General features: G+C 28.0%; 3 protein-coding genes across 3 annotated transcripts; 1 reads left to right on the top strand and 2 right to left on the bottom strand.

The window, feature by feature from the left end:
- Positions 1-9,464: 9,464 nt before the first annotated feature.
- Positions 9,465-10,223, bottom strand: GO595_004767 (60S ribosomal protein L8; the record flags this gene model as incomplete). Its single annotated transcript, XM_067917935.1, has 1 exon — positions 9,465-10,223. The coding sequence occupies one exon, from the start codon at positions 10,221-10,223 to the stop codon at positions 9,465-9,467; it is 759 nt and encodes a 252-aa protein (XP_067775349.1).
- Positions 10,224-12,445: 2,222 nt separating this feature from the next.
- GO595_004766 (vacuolar protein sorting-associated protein 11-like) lies at positions 12,446-14,242 on the bottom strand (the record flags this gene model as incomplete). Its single annotated transcript, XM_067917934.1, has 1 exon — positions 12,446-14,242. The coding sequence occupies one exon, from the start codon at positions 14,240-14,242 to the stop codon at positions 12,446-12,448; it is 1,797 nt and encodes a 598-aa protein (XP_067775348.1).
- Positions 14,243-15,734: 1,492 nt separating this feature from the next.
- On the top strand, positions 15,735-16,667 carry GO595_004765 (uncharacterized protein; the record flags this gene model as incomplete). Its single annotated transcript, XM_067917932.1, has 1 exon — positions 15,735-16,667. One exon carries the CDS (start codon positions 15,735-15,737, stop codon positions 16,665-16,667), a length of 933 nt encoding a protein of 310 aa, XP_067775347.1.
- Positions 16,668-17,471: the final 804 nt, after the last annotated feature.

Below are 17,471 nucleotides of genomic sequence, written 5' to 3'. Positions count from 1 at the left end.
ATGTCCATTGGCCATAAAAAATTGTCCACAGAAAAAACCGCCATAATTAATAAACGTTCATAAGCCAGTAATTTTGTCCATCGGACATAAAATTGTCCATTGTCCAGAAAAATTGTCCATTTCCTAAAAAAGTGTTTAATTTGAAGCGTTTTACATTTTTTTTAGTCACATATTATTTTTCATTGTGAAAACAGTATGTTTTTTATTTAAAATTTGTCTTTCAAAATGGAATCGATTCTTTTAACAGTCAATTTCATAAATTTGTGATATTTATGATCGTCTTTATTCTAAAATCAGATTGAATTGGACATAATGGAGATCTAATGAATATAATCATCAGCCTTTCAGTTCCAGTTCATTATTTTTGTTAAAAAGGCTATGTCAATGATTTTTGTTATTTTTTTTTTTTTTTTTTTTTTTTGGGGGGGGGGCCAAGAAAGTGACTAAAATCAATTGAGTAGTATATTCACTTTAATCGTTTTCCATTCAAATCCGATTGTCACCCCTGTATAGGGGAACATTTAAAATAGTGAACTTCTGGCCAGACCACGTCCTATTTGTAGACGAGTTGAAATAATAAAATAACCATAAAGATACAAAGCTGTTTTTTGCACTATTTTCCTTGCTTTCCGCTTTCATTTCTATAAAGACCATTAAAACAAACAACAATGTTATTGCTAGAACTAAACTTTTTGAATATAATTATTTAGCTACATACTAAAACTTGGATGAATGTCTGAAAAGCTCCAAATTCTAAACGCATTTAATGAGTTATTTTCATAAATATCAGCAATTATTAACCCTATTATAATAGGAATATCATTTGTTGTATATTCTTGAAACTTTTTCCTGTTTTCTGACGTTAGTGGTATTTTTATAATTTTTCGTATGAAATGATTATAAGCCCATAAACAAGTCGATTAATTTTAAATAAAGCATGAACCTCTTTTTTTACAATGCCAAAAATTTCCTTAAAATGAAATAATATTATCTAAATCATATCTGCATAATAAATATAAAACATCAGATCTTTTTACAGATAGATTACAAGTGAGCTATAATAGTTGGCAAAAATTAAAATAATCCAACAAACAATAATTAAAAGTTTTGCCAAAAAAATTTGATGGTTCATTAAATATTTATTTAACAAATATTTGCTAACATGAATAAAATGAAGAATACACAATTGAAGCAACTGAAGAACATTATCAAAATGCACTTTCACCAATTGAAGTGCCTGTGTTCGACATTCCAAATGTTGCACTTTGAATTCCAGCCGAATAGCAAATGAATTGAATCCTATCTCGTAAGAAATTCCACTGATATCACTGTCACAATGTGCATTTCCATCCCCTCTCTTTTTGATTTGATCAAGCCGGCTGGCCAAATAAATAATGAAAAATCTAGTTCTTTAAATTGAAATTGATCGTTATAACGACGATAAGTATTCAATCCATTTCCAATTTATTTGACTATCCAAATGGGTGCTCTCGAAAGCGCTGTCTACAGGATACGTTCATTTAATGATGGACCCTACGTTGCAAGAGGTAGGTGGGGGCGATATTTGGGTCACACAGGGTGTCCTGATAAACCTGATAAACCTGATATTTTTATTGAGAAAAACACTCAGCCAAAGAAAATCACTATTATTGGTATGGGTACAACAGGAAAAACAACTCTTTGTGAACTTTTACAAGGCATTGATCATGGTGATTATAAACCAACTCTAGGAACAGATCTCTTTATTATAAATGATGACAAGAAACAAATTAATGTATGGGATGTAGGAGGAGATGAAGAATATTCAAAATTATATAATATGATAGTCCGTGATTCAGATAAGATAATTATTGTTTGTAGTCCTGATCAACCTAATTGTTTAAAAACCTTCGATGCATTAGAGCAAATTCGAGATTTACTTGGTAAACCTCAGTTTATTATTGTATACAATAACAAAAGTGATAAATCATATGAAAAATTATTTTCATTAGATGATTTAAAGGAAAAATGTGAAAAACACAAGAAAGATTATGATTACAAAATATTTGAAGTTTCATTACTAGAAAATATAAATACTCAACCGCTTGTTGAAGAAATAATAAAATTTTAGTTTTTGTAATATTTTTAGAAGCAGTCAAAGATGTCGAATGCGGAATCCGAAAATATTCAAACAAAGTAAATATAATTTTCAAATGTTTTATTGTGTATAATTTTAGATAAATTTTTTCCTTTATGGAATGAGATGTTATTTACAAGAAAAATGGAACGATAAATAGTGCAGACAAATTTAATTTTTCAATTTTTTATAAATACATATAAGAATATGCACTCCTTTGTGTAGTGATATCTTATATGTGATTTGTTTTGTTCAATTTTTTATGTTTAAAATGAAAAAATTGGAATTCATCAAAAATGGGATTTCAAACATTTTTCATTTGATTTAATTCTCTTTACTCATATGTTTATAAATAAGATGTAGATTATATTAATAAAATATTTTATATCCAAAACGATCAAAAATATGAAATTTTATATTTTTTCATTTTTAATGTAAAGGTGCGAAACATGATATTATTTATTCGTTATATACTAATTAAAAATCGAAGCAAAATAATATCTACAATATTTTTTAATATTATAAACTAATCGTAAATGAGAAGTAAATAATGAAAATATATTTTCAAATTTTATTTATTTTTTATTTATAGATCTCGAAATATTTGAATCAATTCCTTTGTGTTCATGAAGTAATTTAACAATTTCTTGATGACCATTTTCAGATGCTAAAGTAATTGCTGTACTAAATAATATAAATAATTTCCAAATATTATTTTGAGATATCAAATTATTAAAATAAATTACATCTTTAGCATTAATATTAATTCCTTTATGTTCAAGCAGCAATTTAACTATTTCTGTATGTCCATTTAAAGATGCCCACATAAGTGCTGTAATAAATAATATAAATAATTTCCAAATTTTAAATTTGAAATATCAAATAACACATATAAACGATATCTTTAGCATTAATATCAATTCCTTTTTGTCCAAGAAGGAATTTAACTATTTCTGTATGGCCTTTTTTAGATGCTATAATAAGTGCTGTATCATATAATTTAATTAATTTCCAAATATTATTTTGAAATAAAAAATTATTAAAATAAATTTCATTTTTAGCATTAATATCAATTCCTTCTTGTTCAAGAAGTAATTTAACAATTTCTATATTAGATGCCCAAAAAAGTGCTGAACATAATATTTTAAATAATTTCCAAATACTATTTTAAAATACTAAATTATTTTAATAAATATCAAATAAAACAAATAAATATCTTTAGCATTAATATCAATTCCTTTTTGTCCAAGAAGGAATTTAACTATTTCTGTATGGCCTTTTTTAGATGCTATAATAAGTGCTGTTCTAAATAATTTAGATATTTTCCAAATATTATTTTGAAATAAAAAATTATTAAAATAAATTTCATTTTTAGCATTAATATCAATTCCTTTTTGTTCAAGAAGTAATTTTACTATTTCTGTATGACCATTATAAGATGCTCTCATAAGTGCAGTCCAAAATAATTTAAATAATTTCTAAATATTATTTTGTTATCCAAAAATATTAAAATAAAAATCAAATAAAACAAATAAATACCTTTAGTGTTAATATCAATTCCTTCATGTTCAAGAAGTAGCTTAACCAATTCAGTATTACCATTTTCAGATGCTAGAATTAAAGATGTTTTACCGAATTAAACATAAAAACATTATGTTGTACTAAAATACTTTATGCAAATAATATAAATATCTTTAGCATTAATATTAATTCCTTTATGTTCAAGCAGCAATTTAACTATTTCTGTATGTCCATTTAAAGATGCCCACATAAGTGCTGTAATAAATAATATAAATAATTTCCAAATTTTAAATTTGAAATATCAAATAACACATATAAACGATATCTTTAGCATTAATATCAATTCCTTTTTGTCCAAGAAGGAATTTAACTATTTCTGTATGGCCTTTTTTAGATGCTATAATAAGTGCTGTGTAAAATATTTTTAATAACTACCAAATATTATTTTGAAATATGAAATGAATAAAATAAATAATAAATAAAACAAATAAATAGCTAAAGCATTAATATCAATTCCTTCTTGTTCAAGAAGTAATTTAACTATTTCTATATAACCATAAAAAGATGCTCTAATAAGTGCTGTTTCAGATAATTTAAATAATTTCCAAATATTATTTTGAAATAGAAAATTATTAAAATAAATATAAAACAAAACAAATAAATATCTTTAGCATTAATATCAATTCCTTCTTGTTCAAGAAGTAATTTGGCTATTTCTGTATGATCATTTGAAGATGCATACATAAGTGCTGTTCTAAATAATTTAAATAATTTTGAAATATTATTTTGAAACATAAAATTATTCAAATAAATAATAAATAAAACAAATAAATATCTTTAATATTAATATCAATTCCTTCTTGTTCAAGAAGGAATTTAACTATTTCTGTATGGCCTTTTTTAGATGCTATAATAAGTGCTGTATCATATAATTTAATTAATTTCCAAATATTATTTTGAAATAAAAAATTATTAAAATAAATTTCATTTTTAGCATTAATATCAATTCCTTCTTGTTCAAGAAGTAATTTAACAATTTCTATATTAGATGCCCAAAAAAGTGCTGAACATAATATTTTAAATAATTTCCAAATACTATTTTAAAATACTAAATTATTTTAATAAATATCAAATAAAACAAATAAATATCTTTGGCATTAATATCAATTCCTTTTTGTTCAAGAAGTAATTTTACTATTTCTGTATAACCACATCCAGAAGCAACCATAAGTGCTGTTCTAAATAATTTAGATATTTTCCAAATATTATTTTGTTATCCAAAAATATTAAAATAAAAATCAAATAAAACAAATAAATATTTTTAGTGTTAATATCAATTCCTTCTTGTTCAAGAAGTAGCTTAACCAATTCAGTATTACCATTTTCAGATGCTAGAATTAAAGATGTTTTACCGAATTAAACATAAAAACATTATGTTGTACTAAAATACTTTATGCAAATAATATAAATATCTTTAGCATTAATATTAATTCCTTTATGTTCAAGCAGTAATTTAACTATATCTATATGACCATTTGAAGATGAAATCATAAGTGCTGTTTCAAATAATTTAAATTGATCCCAAATATGATTTAGGAATTCTAAAATAAAATAAAAATTTCCATAGTTAATATCAATTCCTTTTTGTTCACGAAGAAATTTCATTAATTCGAAATTTCCTGACTCTGTTGCACAAGTTAAAGTTTTCTTTTGAAGTTTACAATCATTCATAAAATATTTCACTAAAAAAATATTACCAATTTTTGCTGTTTCATTAATGATATTTATATAAAATTTTGACTTTATATTATCTAATAAAGATATAAATAAAGAATAATTATCATTTTTGATACATTCAATTTCTAATTGAGTGAATTCTTTGATTTTAATAGTGTTTTTCTTATAAAAATAATCAAAGACATCATTCCGATGAAATTCTAAAGCAATTTCATGAACTTGGTTAAAAGTACATTTATTTTGTTCACATAAATGAATAATCTCTATATTTCCACCTGCAACTGCATATTTACCTATATTATTTAATTTGGAACCATTCATAAGTAAATATTTAAAACATTTAATAGATCCAAAAAATGCTGCATACGCAATTAAGGTAACATTTTCATTTTTTTTATTAACAAATGAAAAAACTTCATAAAGTGATGGTTCAATTATTTGATTAAAATCAAAATCATCTTGTGATGAAATTTCTTGAAGTTGATCAATATCATCATTACGAATCGATTTAATAACAGGCATAGGATTAATTCCTTCTTTAATAAGTTGTTTATGTAGCTTCCAGTTTTCTTTTTTAAGATCTTCAATATCTATAAAAAAATTTATATTTACTTTTTCAGAATTTCTGAATTGAATAATTTTTGTTTCAGTAAAATAATGTGCAAAATATAATGTGTTTTTTGTTTGAACTACATTAGAAGAAATATAATTTTCTTCAATCATGTTATCTAGAAAATAATATGATTCTTGCGAATTTAATTGAAGAAGAAAATGTGTAAAAGTTTCGATTATGTTATAATTTTCTTGAATTGATTCTTCTTTTGACTTAATTATATTTATGAATAATAAATATATTTTAATATCTTTCTTTTGAACTATAAAGGTTTATATATTAAACGTGAAATGATAAGATTAGATGAATATGGAAAATTAATATCAAATAAATTCATGGCACTTTCACCTTTTGATTCAATGTTATCTTCATTTATATCGAAAATAATTGATTCAAGTTCTTTTAATAATGTAATATAGTTATCTTTTCGGCTCATTCAAGAAGAAATGAATGTGATCGTTCATAATATTCAAATAACTTTTCAAATGATTGAGCAGGTGCTTATTTCAAATGCAAAAACATGTATTTACAACAATTCAATTTTACCAACACATACACGTGCTGTTATGAATCATCATTTTTCAGCTGAAGATTCATAGTCAGCAAACAATAAAGACGTACTCCCCAAACAGGTTGAATACTGATCGTCTTTTTATAACTACATTTGTGTTGAAATTGATTGTATTGGATTGAGAGTGCATTCAAAAAACGACGTAACTACGATTTGGGGTGCGAATCATGCCCCGATTTTATCATTACAGGAGGAGCTGTCGTCCTCGAGAAGAATTGTTATTTACTTTTCCCATTCAATATGTTTAATGACAAAGCCGATAAATGGAACATACTTATGTTTGCTTTTCATTTCGTTCGGGAAGTTAATTTGTTTTTGGTTTAACAAGTCGATACAAGCGAAACCCAAAATACATTTGTTGTGATGTGAATCGAAAGCCATTACTATTTTATTTTGGGATGATGGCACAAATTTCTTTCTTGCCACCTATTTTGATATCGAAAACATGTCAGCAAAAATGTGCATAACCATCGAAAATCAAAGATAGTCATATGATAGAAGTAATAATTGAAGAAAGAAAACAAATAAATTTACAATCATCATTTTCTGCTCAACAAAACCATAAATGAATTTGAGAACTATGCATATACTTCCATAAGATTGGCAAAGAATTTTTTGTTAAAACCAAAAACAGAGTTTTTTTACTGGGGATAATAATTATTCTTCTTAGTTCATCTATGCAATTTTCTGCTTTATTGTATAATAATATTTCTCTAATATATTACTGATAACAAAAAAATTATTAATTTAAAAACATAAAACATAAAGTATTTTATGATGAATCAGCTTTAGCTGCATCTAAAGCATATTTAACGACACAACATGATAAAATGCATGCTGCAACTATTACAACAACATTCTGTACAATTTGAAACACAATGTTTATTGTAGATTTATTCTGTACGATAATATAAATAAACAACTAAGTCTCATGCTCATTATTGAGTTAAAGCAAGATTATTTATTTTTATTAAAAGTACTTTTTCTACACATGTATTTACATGAACATATTTCATTTTAAACTTAGCTCCAATCATTATTAAATTTAAATGTAACTCCTTCATGATTAAGAAGCAATTTAGCAATTTCTTCATTTCCACCCAAGGATGCATACATCAATGCTGTCCAAAATTATTTGAATAATTTTTGATTATTGATATAAAATATTCAATTCCAACAATAAGCATCATATAAAACAAATAAACATCTTCAACATTAACATTAATTTCTTTTAGATCCAGAAGTATTTTAACTATATCAATGTTGCCATGTATTGATGCACTCATAAGAGCTGTTTTAAATAACTTAAACAATTTCCAAATATTATGTTAAAACAGTATATAATAAAGATAAAATTTAAATAAAACAATTGAATGTCTTTAGCATTGACATTAATTCCTTCTTTATGGAGAAGAATTTTTACAATTTCTTCATACCCTTTATCACATGCTATCATAAGTGGTGTTTCAAATAATTTAAACAATTTCCAAATAATATTTTTAATTATTAAATTATTAAAACATATTTTAAATAATACAAACAAATAGTTTTAGCATTAATATTAATTCCTTTTTGTTCAAGAACATAATGAATAAGTTCCAAGTTTTCTGAATTCACAGAAAAACACAAAATATTTTTAGGAATTTGATATCTTTGAAGAAAATGTTTCAGAAGATAAATATTACCAAATAATGCAGATTCATTGATAATATCGTTTTCAATTTCTATAATTCCTTTTTCTTCCAAAAATGAAAGTATTTCATAATTCTCATTTCTTATACAAAAAATAGCAATTTTATTAAAGAAATCACTTTGCAATTTCACAAGATTATTTTCATATACATATATAAAGATATCATTCTTATGGAATCTAATTGCTGTTTCATATGCATCTTCAAATGATGAATGATTTTGTGCACATAAATGAATTATTTCAAGATTTCCGCCTGCAATTGCATACTTACTTGTATCAATATTAGAACCATTTAATAATAGGTATTTAAAACATTTAATTGATCCAAAAAATGCTGCATAATCAATTAATGTAACATCCCAATTGTTAATAAATGAACACCTTTCATAAAGTGATGGCCTGATTTTTTGATTAAAATCAAACTTTTCTTGTGATGATATTTCTTGAAGTTTTTCTATTTCATCATTTCGAATGATTTTTGCAATTTCATTTGGATTAATTCCTTCTTCAATATATTTCTTATGAAGTTCCCAATCATTCTTTGAAAGCTCTTCATAATGCCTTATAAAATTTTGCTCGAATGGATCTTGAAAAATTACTACATTTCGGCTTTCTCTTTCTGTTTTGTAATGTGCAAAATATTTGGATGAAATATTTTTTGTAATACTTTTATTGCATAAATTCAAATTGATCATCTTCTCAATAATATAATATGATTCTTGTGACTTGATTTTAAGTATATGTTGGGTAAAAATATCAATAATTTTAATATTTTCCTTGATTATTTCTTCTTCTTTGACTTGCAATAATTGTATATATCTTAAATATATATTTACATCTATTTCTCTTTGACAATAAAATCCTAAATAAATTAATTTGCAAATAATTAAATTAAATGAATATGGGTAAACTGAATCAAAAAAATCAATTGTTTGTTGAACAGTTTGCTCGACATTTCTTTCATTTAATCGAAAGATAATTTGATTAAGATTTTTTAATATTTTAATATAACAATTTGTATTTATATTTTTTAGCAAAATTTTGTTTGAACCTTTTCACAAGAATAGCATCGTTTTTCTCTGAAAATATCTATCGTTATTAAAAAAAATGGAATTCATCCTTTGACATAATATTATAAATGGCAGTCATCTTGAGCGAAATTGAAACAAAAGATTTGGTTCAATAATAAAAAAAAATGAAATGATTTCGTTGTTTAGACAACTGAGATTGTACCCCTCCTGCGACCAGTACGACGAGCTGCAACGAGACCAACCTTTTGACCTGGACGAGCGTTACGAGAGACTGTTGATGGCTTACCGATGTGTTGATGTGAACCACCACCATATGGGTGATCGACTGGGTTCATAGCTGTACCACGGACAACTGGCCATGCCTTCCTCTTAGCAGCGTATTTGTGTGCAACTGTACCAGCCTTAAGGAGTGGCTTTTCGAGACGACCGCCACCAGATACAACGCCAAGGCATGCGCGGCAGTTGCTGGAAACAACGACCTTACGGCCGGATGGAAGTTGAACACGTGTGTAGCCATCATCGTTGTGTGTGATGACACGGCATGAGTCGCCTGAGCAACGGCCATAGCGACCGCCATCTCCTGGATGATGTTCAACGTTGCAAACTTCAGCACCTTCTGGGATTTGACCGAGTGGGAGGATGTTACCAACGTGGAGGGAAGCTGTTGAACCAACTTGGATTAATTGACCTGTATGAATACCTTCTGGGGCAATGACAAGGTGTCTTTCAAGACCTGCTTTGCCAGCTTTTTGGAAAACAAGTTGGGCAAGTGGTGCACCTCTTCCTGGATCATGAATGATGTCTTTGACAACGCCAACAATTTGAGCAGATCTTTGAGCGGCTGTAAGTGGCATGAACTTAGCGGCGCCTTTCCTGTGGTGTGTATGAGCACGGAAAACATTACCATTACCTTTACGCTGAGCACGAATAATGTGTCCCATTTCCGAAAGGCCGACCAAACCGCAAGTCGACGGTTACTCCGACTCGACTTTTTCAGATAATTTTAATCGTTGCCAAAAATTCTCTTTGAAATAATATTTTTATTTATTTAATTAAATAATAACTTTCTTAAAGCTGACAATGTTTGTTCTGAAGTTGTTTCACCATAACGAACCAAGTCAGCGTTTAACAATAAGCTTTGTTCATTATTAGAGTTTGTATTATTATTCCATTCTGCCAAAGTCTTAAAACCTGCGTTTGCAATTTCATATTTTAATTCGTTTCTATTATTTTCCAAATAGTTTAACAGTCGAATTTTCCTTTTGTTATTTTCGTCGTCTATTAATTCTTCATCATCGAAAAGCATCTTATAGATAGCGCAAGCATAATCGATGTTCTTATTGAACTTATTCACTTGATCATGCGCATTCTCAAAGTCTTCTCCATCATAAAACATGTCCGCCAATATTATCAATTCTTCGATTGGCATTTTTGATATTTTACGGAAATTCGAATCCCAAATAATATACAAATTAGAAAATATTTCTTTTATTCGTTGTTTTCCTTCTTCACATGAAAGTAATGATGAAATTCCATCATATAAATCACTTAATGAATTAGGATAACTATGTGACGCTGTATAAAAATGATATTCGGCTTCGGAAATGTTCAAATAATTTATAAAGTCGTGTTTGTCTTTTTCGTGAAGAAATCCATAGTAATCAATGTTCATGAATGCGTTGTTGAATTTCGATTGAATAATTTCGGTTTTGTACTTCGTAACATGACTTTCTTCAAGAATTGTTGGGTTGTCATGTAAGTTTTCATTGATGTCAAGTTCATCAATTAATGAAATCAAATAATATGACTCAGTTTCCATACCAATAGATAACTCAAATTTAAGTAATGACTTAGAAATCGGTAACATTTTAGTGCATTCGGATTTAATGGTGTCGTTGATCAAGGAAATTAATTTGATGAAGAAAAAAGGTTCAACGTTGTTGTTGAATAATTTGGAAATCGTTGATAAAAAGTCAATCTTTACATTGGAAAAATGGATATCAAGAAAAACAAGAAGCCAAAATATGATTTCATCTGGTGAATCTGCAAATAAATTTGGCTTAGTTTGATATTCTTTGATACATGATTTAATGGAATCATAAACTGTAAGTGAATCAGAAAAATAATGTCTGAAATCAGATTGGCATCGGGATTGAATGAATCCAATGAGTGTTATCTCATCTTCATGATTTAAAATTATATTGATAAAATCCCAAATGAGATTATGTTCAGGAAAGAATGCTTTAACGTGATTGATAAACTCATTGACGTTTTCAATATTATGAGATTCTTGGATTAAATCTGCAAAACTAAGGTTATCAAATTCATCTGAAAATATTGTTTCAATGGTATCATCAGTTTGGATGTTTTGTGTTTGCTCTGCATGAGTTGCATTTTCATGAAATTCCTTTTTTTGATTCTTTGAAATACGATAACCAAGTAAAATAGCAAGTACAACAAAGGGAACAAAAATCATATACAACCCAATGTAACAAAGGAGAACTCCCAATATTGTTGAAGCTATAATAAAAATTTTTAGGTTGGGGCTGTTGATCTTCATTTGTTGTATTTCAAAGAAAATAAATATGTCGTTTTTTCCCTTTCAATTTATTCTGTCGCACAATATCAAACAAAAGTTTGGTTCTAAAAAGCCCACCATTAAGTTTTGGGGGTTACATTCTTTTTTAAGCTTATTTCGTTAGCGCTTTCTAGATTTATAATGATTTCTTTTTGTATGAGTTTTAAGTGATTGGAAATTTATTTAAATTTTAAAAATAATTAATGTGAAAAGTTTTGCTTATATCCGCAGCTGCAGCATAAAATGAGTTCAACTGCTAAACATAATCACAATAAAATTTATCAATCAGAAAATTAAATAAATTAAATTATTTTATTTAAATTAATATGTAGCAGAAATTAAAATCCAATTTTTCTCTTTAAAATAAATCCATAAATTATCAAGATATAGATTCACATTATTTGGGCGTTTTCTGTCTGCCTCCTTTTATATTGAAGTAGAATATAAAAACTAAAAATATCCAATATCTCCAAAAAGTTCAAAGCGTTGTTTTGAAAATACAAATGAAACAATAATTGGAAATTTTACTTTTGATCATGATCATAAAAATCAAATAAATTTTCATATATTTTTACTAATTATTTTTTATTTAGAGAAATAACCAGCGTTAATTAGTTCCACAGTTGATTCTAGTATTTCATTACAATTTTCCACTGCAATATTCACATTATTATCATTTATATTATTATTACTCTCATTTTGCTCATTCTCATTCTCATCACCAGCACATATCGGACACATCTTTTCGCCTCTGTGGTTCTCCCAGCAGCAGTCAGGGTGAAAACTATGACCGCAAAAGAACCCTATGTACGGTGGCGAAAGTGATTTGCCGCATTGGTCACAATAAACAGGACGAATTTGGATGTCCGCCTCTTCGAGACGCGTAATTTCTTCTTCCAAATCGTTCAGCTCAGCTAAAAGTGTTTTATGTTCTTCTTCTTCAGATGAATATTGTTGTGTTATGTCATGAAGTTCAGTGTTCAAATGTCCTTTAATGACATCAAATGTCGTGTTACTATTTCGACATAATTCTTCAATCAATGAATACAATGGTCGAGTTTTAAGGGCTGTGTCAAGTAAATTCTTCATGAAATCTACATCTTTGGTATATACATTGTCATCAGAATTGGCAAAATAGCGGAAAATAGAAAATTGAGTCTCATCGTCAAAAGTGACATCGCTGCGGCTGATGAATGAAACAAGTTCTTGCGTCATGTTTCGTGACATGTAGAGCTGTGCTATGTCACTATAACGCTTAGATCGGCGAAGTAATGAAATCGTTCCCGGGTTAAAGTCATTTTCTCTAAAGAGAAACAGTAATGGATCTATATTTACATCATATATTGGAAAAGATGAATCTTCAATACATTCTATAACATGTTGAGGGTTAGATGTGGGATAACCACCCATCGTAGGGGTGTTATTCTTCTTAGGAATAAGAAGATCAAAGTACGTGTAAACAAAAAGTGGCGTCGGTTTGTCGGCTATCGCCCGTTTAATGAATTCTTTGAGACTTTCAGGAAATCCCCAAAAGATCTTAATGAAACCTGAGTCATCTCGCTCATTCTCTTGTATCCAAAGTGCATGGGCAGCTTTGGATATCATAGCAGAGATCTCTCCACCTTGACTAAGAAGCGTGGGACCAAAATCTATGAGAAGAGATTTACCACTGGCTTGTGTTGCCTTCTCGTAGATGATTGCAGCAGCTTGGAAGTAATCTTTTTGAGAATTAATTAATAATGAAATTATATATTTTGATACTTCCATGATGTTGGATATCTCAAATGCGTATTCTTCCATATCATTGTTAATAAGTGTATCAACAGCTGCATCAACATTAAAGTTTTTGAAAAATCTGGTATATTGTTCTTGCTTTTCTTTCTTTTCCTTGCTCTTTAAGAAGTTTCGTATCTTTGAGTCGTTTCGGGTTTCTTCTGCTTTTTTAGCTTTTTTAAGATAATCAATAAATTCACGAAGAGTTTCTCGTCCTTCATCATGATAAAACATATTGAATAAAAGTTTTGTATGCTGTTCATTTGCATATCCTCTTTTATGAAGTTCAACTAAATATTGTGTTAAATATCGAGTAAGATGGGGTGCAAAGAAACGAGAAAGAACAATTGATGGTTCAACAACTCCTATTGTAGTAATAAAGATATCAATAGATAATTGAGGGTCACTATTTTCGAAAGCTGAAATTGCCATTTGAACTTGATTATGAACCATTTCTTGAATCATTGTATAACTGATACACTTGTCTTTGCAGATCGAAATTGCATCGGCGTACCGCTTATTTTCAAGGAGTGTTGCAACTTCTGAAGGAAAAGAGCGAAAAGACATTATTGGCAACGAGGCACCCCAAATAGGCAGAACTAAATCCATTGAAAATATTATGACAATTTTGAAAAATTCCGTAAATCTTTACTTAAACATCAGATTTAATATGCTTGTGCAATTACCAGCAATTGTTTCATTATTACTAGACGAATTTTTCTCGAGTAATTCCACCAAACTCGTTTGATTAATCATTTCAATGCACTCATTAAAACAATCCATGTTAATGCATTTACATCTGAAGAAAAAGATGTAAAGACATTCCAAGATTCGACTTATTATTTCCTCATCATCGGTCAACAACAATTTTTCTACAGCACAAAAGAATTTCATTGAAGCGAATCTTAGTATATATTCGCCCGATTCTTTTAATGTCTTTAATAATGCCAAATTTGCAAGCCACATTATTGCAAATGGTCCATCAATAATTCCATCGAGTAAAACTTGATCAACGAAATCAACGTGATCACATAAAAGGAATTCTTCGACTTTACTTTCTTCAGTATTTTTTAATATTGAATAAACTGCGTTATAAGAATATAAACCAATTTCATTATTCAAATTTTTAATGCACTCATCAAATATGTCTCGAATATCAAATTTAAGGTAAAAATATGAAATGTTATACATTTCTGATATGATACTTAACGCTAATTTCTTGCATTCTTCATCTTCATGTTCAGATGCTTTCTCTAAGATATCTGGAATGTCATTAAATAAATTAACATTTATTGACTTTATTAAATTGTTTTCAAGCATAATTTGAATTCCGTTTAAGCCAACTTTGAATAATTTATAGGATTCGTTACATAAATATGTGCAATATAAATGCGCAATGTGATATATGTCTTTATCACTCATCATAACTTTTGACCGGCAAAAAAGACTAAGAACGTTCGAGATTCTTTTATGTAATGAATTTGGATATTTACGATATGGTTCCATTTCTTCCGTATAAAATAACGATAAAAAGTGCGTCGGATTATAATGAGAATATAAAAAAGTAATTTGTGATGGAACGTCATATAAGATGTTATAGAGACAAATAAGAATGGATTCAATGTTGGAACTTGACACTTTGTCAATGAAGTCAATTAAAGTTTGTAAAAAACTAAGTGAAACTAATTTTTCTGAAACTTCATTTGTTAAAAATGTGATCACTATCAAACACTGAAGAGATAAAAAACCAATTTTTCGTAGCGGTCTGTCCTCGGATTCAATTTGCGTCATCAAATCTATTAAAATTGTTAAAAGTTGCGTATCAGTAAATAATTTTATTGAAATATGGTAATCATCTTTACACAAAAGAGATCCAAGAGTTTTAAGAGTATTATCTACCTGTAAAATGTTTTTATTTTGATATCCACAAAAAATGTTATCAATTAAATTTTTTTGATTTTCTTCATCAAAAGTATAATCACCACTTTCATTCTCAACGAGTTCGATTGATTTCGCTCTTTTAAATTTTGGCTGTATCTTGGATTTGTAATTTGGATTCATTTTGTCATCGTTCTTTTTTCGTAAACCATTGTAAAAAAAAATGATGAGAACAAGAAGAAGAAATCCCTCAAGAAATCATGAACACTCAGAAAATACAGAAAACATCAAAGAGGACACTAATGAAACAGAAGAAAATATACCAAAAAGAAACAGAGGAAAAAAATCTTCAACAGAAGAAATTTCTAAAGAAGAGTCTAATGAAGATCATAATGAAGATAAAAATGAAGAATCTAAAAAAAACTCACCAACTGTTCAATCAGATGAAGTTGATCTTGATTCAATTGATCCAAGTGAAATCTCAAATGTCAAACACCCATTTGAGTTAGCTGGTATTCCTATACGTAAGTTATCATCAGTTCAAAAAGCCATTCTTTACTGCATGCAAATTCATGGGGGTTATGCGAGTGATGATCAAATTCTTGATTTCCTTCATCATTTCTGGGATTACATTATCTCCAATGCCGATCGCCAATTACGACAATTTCCAGACAAACGTATTTTGCACATTAATTATTCCATACAGAAAGATTCTCGTTTCCTATTTGTACGTTCACCATCAGACCCTAACAAATGGGGGCCAAACACTGCCGAAGCCCCAAAGGAAACGAGTCGTTGCATTAGCGATCAAAAAGTTCCTTTTCAAGATCGCGTTTTATCTGTTCTCAAGAGTCACAAGGAAGGAATGACAATTGATGGCCTTGCGAAGCTGCTTCCTGCGTATTCGAATAGCGACGGCCTTTTCTCAGGCCTCCCATTGCATAAGCGGATCCGCGCATGTCTGGCGTCGAAGTTGGCGCTGCAAGAAGTCGAATATGATGAGAAATCGGCGAAATGGTTTACTTTTAATAAAGAACAAAAAACGAATGTTCAAAAGGCTGATAAAATGCTGCCAATGAAGTTAAGGGGAACGAAAATTAAGGAATTGTCATTAAATGAATTATGGAATTTGTTGAAGGAAAAGAGAATATACTAAAAAATGTTATTATATAATTTGTTTTTCATAAAGATTCCGATCGTATATTGAATTATGAAAATGTTTTGAAAGAAATTATTTAGAGATTTGATCGAATTCACATATTGCAAAGTAGTAGATAAACTCAAAACAAATATGGCCTTATGAAAAAAAGACTTTCATAAGTTTTCATTAGAAATCATATCCATAATCCATAATATATATGTGAAATATAAAAAAATTAAAGAAAAATTTTTGGAAAAGAACTTATTGGAATTAAATATGAACCTCTCTCCCAATTTGATAAATGCGAAGTTTCAGTTACACCTTGTTATATCATATAGGCTAATCATGCTCGAAAAGTTACTAGAAAACACACTTAGCACTTGTTAGGTACTCGGCGTTCTGACAGAATGATCGATGAAATGTTGTTCAGGTGTCAAAGGATTCACTGATACTCATAAACATAATATTGGCAACATTTTAATCAAATTACCATCGGCAATAGAATTCAGACAACAAGAAAAAAACATGGGATATATATTTATGTGATTAAAATATCGAAAAAAAAATATCTAAAATAGCCTAGATATAAAGTTATGGTGATTTTATGAGATTTCCGATTTCTTTTTCAACCAAAATAAATATATTTATTTTCATTATAATTAATGGTTTTATTTATGTTTAGAAAGTAATTTTATATTAATTGGTAATTTTTTTTTCAGACGCAATCATAAGTACAATTCTAAATAATTTGAAATATCAAATATTATTTTGAAATTAAAAATTACAAAAATTAATATAAGTAAACATCTTTAGCATTTA

Source organism: Histomonas meleagridis (assembly GCF_020186115.1).
Source record: "Histomonas meleagridis strain 2922-C6/04-10x chromosome Unknown contig_27, whole genome shotgun sequence".
In the NCBI taxonomy this organism is placed as follows: domain Eukaryota; phylum Parabasalia; order Tritrichomonadida; family Dientamoebidae; genus Histomonas; species Histomonas meleagridis.
Note: the sequence above shows the minus strand (reverse complement) of the source record. Positions and strands in the feature narration are given on the sequence as shown.